Consider the following 9726-nt stretch of genomic DNA (forward strand, 5'->3'; position numbering starts at 1 on the left):
CAGCTTCTCTAATCACTGAAGAGACACTGTAAAGTAAGTTTAACAAACGTGTAAGGGGTTTCCATCTTCTGAAATGTGAGGATAGAATCCCTAAGCAATAAAGGTAGCACACGACTGTTTCTTTCGTTACACCAATATTTTTTTTAAAAAAGGCAATCACAAAACTGTCATGGGGGAAAGCAAGTGACATTCCCAAGAGAGTCCCGAAATAAATTCTCACCTTGCTTCCGGACCGGCATTTTTCTCCAGAATCAGGAAGCGGGCACACACCTTTAAAACACACACATACACACACACACAAAAGATCAGGGATTCAAGTTAAATGAGCATTTTCCTAAGAGTGGAAAAACTTCCAGCCTTATCAAAAATGCCCACATTCCAAAGTTTCCCCAAGTCGGAGGAAGAGCCTTATCCCCTCCGCAGGGCCAGCCCACCTAGAAACGCTTCCCTCCCGAGGTGGGGTCCCCCTCCAAGGCTTCCTCCTCCCCACGTAGGTGCCTCACAGCCAAGAAGCTAAGCAACCACACTCCCACCCACTCCTAGGACGGAAGGCGCTCCGACCCTCGTCCCCCCCCCCACGCCAGCCGCCGCCGCCACCGGGGCGCGCGGCGGGGGATCTCCCGGCTGGTGCCCCCGCCCCGCTCCGCTCGGCCCCCCTCCCCTCGCTTGCCTCTCTCCGAGCTCGGCTCCGCCAGCGGGGGCCGGACAGAACAGCGGCCGCTCTCCGCGACGCCCTCGCGCCCCACATGCACACCTCCGCGGGCCCCCCACACCTGCGGCGCCGCCACCAAGTTCCCGCGAGCGGCGGACGCAGGGTGCGCTCCGGCCGGAGTCGGAGCAGTTCCCCCGCCCGGCCCCGTTCCACGTACCCCGCCCCGCCCCGGGCCAGAGGAGCTCGGCAGAGGGGGTGAGGGGACGGGAGGGGAGGAGCTCCCTTCGGCGGCCGCACCCCCACGGCCTCTCCCGGCACCTTGGGACGCGGCCCGCAAACTCGCTCGCCCGCTCGCCCACTCGCCTCTGGGCCGCCCCACCCCCGGAACCTCGCCTCTTTCCGCGCCCCCAGCCGCTCTCCCCCCAAACTTTCCGCCAAGATGGCGGCCCCGAGCTGGATTGCCGCGCTCCCACGTGACTGCCTTCCCCGTGCTCTCAGCCAATCAGAAGTGAGGAGGCGGCTCGCGCCGAACCCCGGGCTCGCGGCGCCGCTACCTTTGAGCTACACAGGGGAGGGGGACGTGAAGCGGGTTGGGGAGCTGCGCGGGGGACTGGTGGGCTGTGCCCGGGGAAGCGCCAGGTTTGAAGGCGCGGCTGTCCGAGTGGCTCCGGAAACAAAGGAGTTGACACAGACTCTACAGGTGGTCCGGAGTGGCTTCGGGACAGCCCGCCTTCTTGACGCCCAGAGCCCACCGCACGCGGCGGCCCGGAGCTCGGAGTGCGCCCCGCCCCGCCGGGTCGGGGTGCGGGAAGAGGGACGTGGCCTTACCTACACCCGACCCGAGACTTAACCCCACTGACCACGTGCTGTCTCCAGATTTCAAGGCAGGAACGATCGTCTGGCGTCCCCGGGGATGGGTCCCCAAAGGGGAAAAGCGGGCTTGCAACATTAATTGCGCCACCCACGTTTGGGGGCGGAGGAGGGCGGGACTTGGGGGGGGGAGAATACAAACTGGGGGTGGGGTAGAGATCTATGTTGTACTTCATGTTTTTGCTGTTACCATTCGCCTCTGAGTGAAAGGTTTGAGGAATTAAGCGAGAGAATGTAAAACACGGAGGGTAATCTGATAAAAGTTTGAGGGTTTCAGAGGATTTTTAAGTCTTAGTGGTTAATACCAAATACCACTGTGGTTAAGGGTGGGGAGAGATGGTTTGTTCATTCACTTGTTCATTCGTTCGTTATCCTACACTTTTTTACCGGGCCAGTCATCTCAGGGCTTACTCAAGTTCTGGCGGCCCCTTTAAGAACTCACCTGTAGCCTCCTTCTGGAAACTGAGCTGCCTATAGCCCTCCCTGCGCCCAGATGGTTTAAAACTCCTGCAAGTTAGAGCCTAGCTAGTTAACAGTGACTCACTCCCAACGGGGCAGTGGGGGAATCTTGGAAAGCCCTCCATGTCACTGCCCAGCTCTCTCAACTTCTTAATGATAAGGATCTCCCTTCCCTGCTATGAGGTCCAGGAGGAAAAATTGGCCCAAGGTCATCCAGAGTTAATGACACAACCGGAAACCCTGGCTAGCATTTGTCAAAACGTTCCAGTACATCTGACAGCATTTCAGTGCCGCTGGATCCAATCAATGATGGAGGGAAGTCCGAGGAACCTTGGGCGGTACCCATAAAAGCCATTCAAGAGTTAAGCTAACCGCTGGGTTTCACTTTTGGATTCCATTTCACAATACTAATTTTTAAGAATCCCAAAATTTAAGAGCTCACTTAGATCCATAGTTAGTTGGAAGAAACTGAGATCCATTAAGTGAAAAGAACTTCCTCAAGGCCCTATAAGCTACTCAATGACAACTCTCCCAGCCCAGGGCTCTTTCCACTATGATTGTGGACAACTTGATAGCGGTGTTTTTGGATACTGGCAGCAGAGGTTTTTTGTTTTGTTTTGTTTTGTTTTTTGATTTTTGTTTTTACTTTGCTAGATCAAACGTGCTAGGACCTTGAGCAACAGTTAAAGCAACATTACTAGAAGAAATGGACAGCAGAGTCCAATGGGGTGGACTCCTTAAAGGGGTTATTAATAGTGAAAATGTTTGATAGCATACATTCATTATATTATCATTAGGTCTTAAATTGGTGAACTGCCAATACAATGGTTCAAAAAAAAAAGAGCCATTTTGAGAATAGAATTTCTTTAGAATTCTGGAGGGAGGGAAGTCACTTGCTAGGCATTTGGGATAGAAATAAATAAGATCCAAGCTCTGCACTCCCAGTATCCAAAGCCTCATAGCTCATAGACTAAGGCCAGTGAGCTTTTCCCATGAATCATCAGTGTTGTCTTAATTGTCCCGTGGAGAAGAAAAAAAGAGGAGCCAGGAGCCAGTGGCTCACTCACGCCTGTAATCCTAGCTACTCAGGAGGCTGAGATCTGAGGATTGCCATTCAAAGCCAACCCAGTAAGAAAGTCTGTAAGACACTTATCTCCAATAAACCACTAGAAAACCAGAAGTGGCCCTGTGGCTCAAGCAGTAGAGCTCTCGCCTTGGAAGAGTGCAGGGACAGTGCCCAAGCCCAGAGTTCAAGCCCTACGACCAACAAAAGAAAAAGAAGAAAAAGGGAGATATGTACCCTTGTCATCCACTGTGAAAACCTTATTTGGTTGTCAATAATACCTAAAAACAAGATTAAACCCAGTATTCTGCCCTTAGTAACGAGGATTGGTTCCAAGCCTAGTATGAAGGGCTTTTCTATTTGTTCTCCATTTCTGTCCATCTATATTAGGTATTTGTAGGTGTATGACAAATTTCTTAAAAGTTTAGGAGCTTGGGGCTGGGAAGGTGGCTCAGTGGTAGAGCGCTTGCCTTGCATGCATGAGGCCCTGGGTTTGATTCCTCAGCACCACATAAGCAAAAAGAAAAAAGCCAAAAGTGGGGCTGTGGCTAGCCTTGAGCTGAAAAGCTAAGGGACAGTGCCCAGGCCCAGAGTTCAGGCCCCACGACCGGACCCCAAAAAAAAAAGTTTAGGAGCTTAAAACATAATAATTGAGTGACTTAAAAAGCAACATTCTGTGGACCATGAAATCAGGAGTAGAATAGTTAGGTGGTTCTGGCTCAGGATCTTATAAAGTTACATCCAAGTTTTCTATGAGGGTTACAGTCCTGGAAAAGCTTATGTATGATGAAGGGAAGCTAGTTCAACATGGTTCATACACATGGCCAATGCTTGACATTGATGGGTAACTTAGTTTCTCATCAGGAAAACCTTCTATAGGGCTGAGTTTCTTTCCCCCAGAACAAGTGATCCAAGAGGACAAAGATGACACCACAATATCTTTCATGACCTATTCTCAGAAATAACACTATGTCTTGGTTCATTTCAGCTACTATAACTACAAAGAAGAGATTTATCACTCACAGTTCTAGAAGTTTAGAAAGTCAAAATTTGAAAAGTCAAGTTTAAGCTGGGCGCTGGTGGCTCACGCCTGTAATCCTAGCTACTCAGGAGACTGAGATCTGAGGATCGTGGTTCAAAGCCAGCCTGGGTAGGAAAGTCCGTGAGACTTTTATGTCCAATAAAAACCACTAGAAAAGCAGAAGTATCGCTGTGGCTCAAGCAGTAGAGCACTTGCCTTGAGCTGAAGAGCGCAGGGACAGCGCCCGAGCCCAGAGTTCAAGCCCCACAACTTACCAAAAAAAAAAAAGGAAAGGTCAAGTTTAGATAGATCAATACCCCAGCAGATCTCTGTCACTTTCTTGCATCTTTATACAGAAAAGCAAACAAGCTTCTTTAGGCCTCTTTTATAAGGGCAACAATCTCACAAGGGCCCTACTCTCATGACCTAAATAGCTCCCATAGGGAGGTATTCAAGGATGTGAATATGAGAAGGTAAGAATCATTCGTTGCCATCTTGGAGGATGACTACCATTTCACAACATACAATGACATTTGTATTTTTTCACATAACTTTATTTTCTCAGAGTTGTCTTATTTTCGTAGCTAAATGCATTAGGATCCAATAGAGGATCTGATTACCTTACCAACCTCTGCATAAAAAAAAAAATCTATATACATGCATACACACGCACACACACACGAATAAAAGAAACTACTTCTACAGGAAGTAGTTAAAGTTTATTTATACAACTTTGCAGCTCCAGGCTTTCAAATCACAGGGAAAAGTCTCAAATCTCCCATTCTTTGATTGAGATGCCAAAGATCTGATCTTAGTATTGTCTCACAGCTCCAAACTTCCCAACCAACTTTCTATCCCAGCTGCCTATGTAGTTTCACATCTCTTTCTTTGTCTTCTCCCTATGTCCAGGCCCCTAGCTTGTCTTCTGTTAAGATTTCCAGGCCCTGTCAGATTCTACTGCATCCTTAAAAAGAAAGGATGTAATGCTTAAAAAAAGGCTATGCCAATCTTTGAGATTCTTACCTCTAACCAGCCAAAAGCTGGAAGTGGAGGTATGGCCAAAACACATGAGAGTACAAGGTCCTGAGTTGAAGCCTCAGTTCCTGCACATGCACACACTCACAATAAAGAGAAAGAAAGGCTATGCCAGTTTAAACTGCAAGAAGAGAAACAGTGTCAAAAATGATGGAAGTGACCATAGTGGTCAGATGGCTATGAGAGAGCCCAGTAGCATATCCTGGTAGAACACTTTAAAAGAGATCTAGACAAACAAAGATCGGGAAAGAAGAGACTAACTGGAGCAGTCAAGTATATGAAACATCCTTTACTCCAGGACCATTTTGAGGGGGAAGAGAGGACTCCTGGGAGTTTGGCTTTAATCTTCAAAAAAGGCTTATTTTGTATATCTAGGGGACAGAGCGCTATACCCAGTAGATGAAAATTATAGACATGCAGGAAGTTCTTCCTTAACATGCTTTGTGAGAACTTTCAAAAATTCTCAAAGGTGCTGGGAGTTTTCTATCAGGAAGAAGTTGATTGAACCCATGAGGGAATCCTTGTTGAAGAATGATAGATCTAAGACAGAACATTAAGCTAAATAGTCCCTGCTATTAGTACCATTTTCTCTATATCAAGAATCCAGTCTACCCTGTTTAGGTGGCACCAACACTGACTTCTTTCTCAAGCATAATTCTTATCAGAGTGAAAGACACATGTTAAAACTAATTCCCTTTAAAATGTGGACAGTTGCCCATTTCCATTCTTAGTAAATTCGCATTGAGCTCATGCTTTTTATTTTGGTCAGTTCTGGGGGTTGAACTCTGGATCTGGATGCTGTCCCTAAGCTCAAGGCTAGCACTCTGCCACTTGAGCCACAGCACCACTTCCGGTTTTCTGAGTGGCTTATTGGAGGTAAGAGTCTCTCAGACTTTCCTGCCTGGGCTGTCTTTGAACCATGATCCTCAGATCTCAGCCTCCTTATTAGCTAGGATTACAGGCATGAGCCACTGGCACCCAGCAAACTCATGCCTTTTAATGGAAGATCACCAACTTCCTATGCTATAATGGGTTCCTAAGTGGATGCTGGACAAATAACTGCCTCCCATATAAACTTGAATACCCTTCTACTTGTATAGCCTTCTGCATAGTGTTTAAAGACAAATTTAATTCATTTTAGTCTTAAGGAACCTATGAACAAACAGTATTATTTCCAACTTTGCAGAGAAGGGCACTAAGGAAGAAAGAAGTAACAGTGCAGGACACCATAATTAGTTGATAATAAAGCTAAGACTGCTTTCATTCATTGTTTTCATTACCATTAGTTGTCTTTCTAACTTAGCTTCTTTCTAAAGTAAAAAAACAGTGTGTGTGTGTGTGTGTGTGTGTGTGTGTATAAAGGCAGTGTATAAAGATAGGGGTATACAAGAGCTAGAGAGAGAAACATAAACAGACTAAGAAGAGAGAAGCTGAGAGAGATTTAGACAAGTAAAGGGCTAGTTTCTATATTTATCATATATTTGAATGCCTCTAACAGTGGAGACAATTTTGACAGAAATAGAAATATTGCCCTGTCCCTCAAGTAAATATCCATATACTGGTTTTATGTTATAACGAGGTCACCTAGGTTTGTTAATGTCATTTTGAGTTCCCCCAACAACAGAGTATACTTAAAACATCCTGTAGGGATGAGATTGGCAGGCAGTGTGACCATATATGGAGGTATAACAATGAAATCCCCTCTGTGCAGCTAATATTAAGCTAAAAGAATTCAATGAAATGAAAAGCACCCTGAAGCTTCCTTCTCTCTTTCCTTTACCCTGCCTTTAACTGAGAAGTTTTACAAATGCATGAGACACAGACGTTGGGTTCTCAAACACCATATAGTGCCTTCCCCTTGTTTGACAGAAGAACTCCCAGTGTCAGCACACAATTAAAAGCATATGTTACACTTCAGCAATAATCTTCTTACAGAAAGCAGTATAAGGATAAGGGAGAATTAGTCGACTTTACTAACATGTAACCAAGATTGTTTTTGCTTTTGAAGACCTGATTTGGTATTGACCAAATCATAGCATCTTATATTGAAGTCTTCAGGATTATCTAATGTCTCCTACAGGAGGTGGCTTCCTTCCTCACCACCACCTGCCAGGAGGATTACCAGTATCTGTTCAAAGAAGGCCCCAGGTATTAAGATGATCAGTCACTAGGTGGATAACACAAACTTAATTGGAATTTGAAAATGTGCAATTAGGATTTTAAGAAGTTTGTATACCATTTCTGAGATTTGACTTCACCGAATTCTTCTAAGAAAAAAGGAAGCTAAGAGATTTATCATAATTGGACGTGGGCTGAGTCAAGTGACCAACAACTTTCAGGATATAAATCTGCCTCAGCCTTCCAAAAAACAGATTTTTGTGTTAGTTTTTTCATTTGGAAGTGATGTAATTAAAATATTTTACGCTGAAGAAACTTTTCCAAATATGCTCCAAAATAATTCTTTAAAATTTTTCCCAGTTCAAATGTGCCTTCAAAAAACTGAAAATGTTCACAAGTTGGGTATTACTTCAAATTGCAAATTATTCCATGAATGAAATCAAATCTGAAGAGAGTAGGGAGATAACTACAAATCAACAATTAAAAGAGTGTGTTAACAGTGGCTTATAAAGATTAACACAGTAACTTAGAAAATGAGAGGAGCAGATTTTTAATATGAAACACTGATATAACAATGTAGAGAAGTTTAGTCAAAGAAGCAGAATAATGCTGTATCTATTTTTTGTCCTCTCAGAAAAATCACTCCCCAAATATTAGGACAAGAACAAATGTATTCTTCCATCATCAGTAAAAATAAAAATCTTTAACAAACCCCAACAAGACACAAAGCAGATGGAGAATTAATGAAATACAAACTGTAAGTAGGGGAAAAAATTACACACACACACACACACACACACACACACACGGAGGAGGTGAGTGACTTTTCATCTTATGATAGGGTCATATCCTGACAAACGCAGCGTATATCAAAAGTGTCCTAAAAGACATCATATACATTTAAGCTACTGAATATCATAGATGAGCCTAGCCTATCTTAAATACTCTCAAAATGTTTACACTAGACAAAATTATCTAAAAGCCTATTTTCTAATAAAGAGTATGTTACATACTTTACTGAACACCTATATAAAAAAAAAACCCTAACACTAGCAACACAATGTATTATAGAATATCAGTTGTGTATCCTTTTGACAGAATGACAGACAGAGCTACAGCATCACAGGAGAGTGCTGTAGGGTATATCACTAGCCTAGGAAAAGGCCAAAACTCAACATTTAAGGTACATTATCATAAAATGGAAGCAATCATAACTCAAGCCATCTTAACTTGGATATGTGACATATATTTTAACATGTCAATTGTGTGATACATATAAAGTTGTCTGCTCTGGAAGGTTGATTCATAAGTCTTTCAGAGGAAGGCACACAGAAGGACCCAACTTCCAGCTTCAGTGCTGGTGATCAGATTCAAGGTTTCATGTATACCTGGCAGCTGCTTTACCACTGACTTTCATTCTCAACCGAAGGATCATTCATTTACTAGTGAAGCCTGATTTGTGTTGAGCAAGACAAGTTGGGTCAAGGTGCTTTTGATATGTTGAGGCAACATTCAACTGGGGATCTCCAACTGCTTTGGTTGACCTACAATGTTACCTACAGAGGAGCCTGTCCAGGATTGGAGAGCTGTCATAAACAGTGCTGCTGACATACACTTTGAAGGAAATAGTTGTCAATCTCTGTAGAACATAACTGAAAACCAATTGTGTCACCTGCTAGTTTCCAGCAAAAAAGAGGGGAAAGGTAGTAAGAAGCTGAGACTTATTTGAATACCTTCACAAATCCTTGTACAATCCTGAGATGTTGTCTTATATTCAGTGGGTTGATAAAATAAAGACAATTTTCTGTTTATATCAAACAACAAAGAAAAACTTGTTGAACTGTTGGGAAAAAGAAAAGGCTACAGGAAGACTATGACTTATCAGAAAATGGCCAGAGCCTTGAGGAATGCATGGATGGAAGAAATCATCAAAATCTGGAGAAAACTCACCTATAAATTCAGTGGTATGATTCTCCAGAGACTTTCACTACCTCATATCTTGGGGAAAGAAATCTACTCACAGTATGTCCAACTTGATCAAAAACATCTCCATTTAAATAATTGGGATGCCAATTACCAGGAGCTAAACTGCCTAGTATGCTAAATATACTCTCCCATTTCCTGGTTTTTCAACATCAGAAAATTCTACCTGCTTCAGGATTGTTTTCCCTGAAGCAAGCACATCCCACCGTCCATATTCATAGGTTCTACATCAAGAATTCAGCCAACTATGGATCAAAATATTAAAAAAGAAACGATGCCTTTGATAAAAGTTCTGCTCTGTCTATTCTATGTACTTTTGTGAGTATTTGAAATATTTTTCTTTGAGTGTTTAAACCTAAAAATAATTAGCTCCATTGTCTTGAAACTAACGAAAATAAAGCTCTAGATTCCATTGAAGATAGAGTGTGGCAAGGTAAAGGTACAGTGGGAGCTGAAAACAAGAAGATGATTAAGTGCCCGTGTAAGGAGAAGCTAGATGCCCAGGATCCCACCAAACTAAAGTGG

The 9726-nt window shown here is 43.7% G+C and overlaps 1 protein-coding gene and 1 pseudogene across 8 annotated transcripts in view; one reads left to right on the top strand and one right to left on the bottom strand.

Annotated features, from left to right (window-relative positions):
• The window catches only part of Dlg1 (discs large MAGUK scaffold protein 1), a 204709-nt gene extending 203142 nt beyond the window's left edge, over positions 1–1567 (bottom strand). For 3 of the 8 annotated variants that reach the window (XM_042669962.1, XM_042669954.1, XM_042669928.1), the window contains exons 1-2: positions 671–790; positions 221–270 (exon numbers count right to left, since the gene is read on the bottom strand). In XM_042669962.1, the coding sequence (XP_042525896.1) occupies positions 221–239 (19 nt within the window). In that variant the 5' untranslated portion in view covers positions 240–270; positions 671–790. Of the gene's footprint in view, positions 1–220; positions 271–670; positions 791–1480 lie in introns of those variants that run through there. The other 5 variants (XM_042669985.1, XM_042669978.1, XM_042669969.1 and 2 more) reach the window with 3 other exon arrangements.
• A 2963-nt stretch (positions 1568–4530) lies between these two features.
• LOC122099777 lies at positions 4531–9322 on the top strand (annotated as a pseudogene).
• Positions 9323–9726: the final 404 nt, after the last annotated feature.

Source organism: Dipodomys spectabilis, unplaced genomic scaffold (genome assembly GCF_019054845.1).
Source record: "Dipodomys spectabilis isolate Male_0828 unplaced genomic scaffold, ASM1905484v1 ptg000017l, whole genome shotgun sequence".
NCBI classification, from domain to species: Eukaryota; Metazoa; Chordata; class Mammalia; order Rodentia; family Heteromyidae; genus Dipodomys; species Dipodomys spectabilis.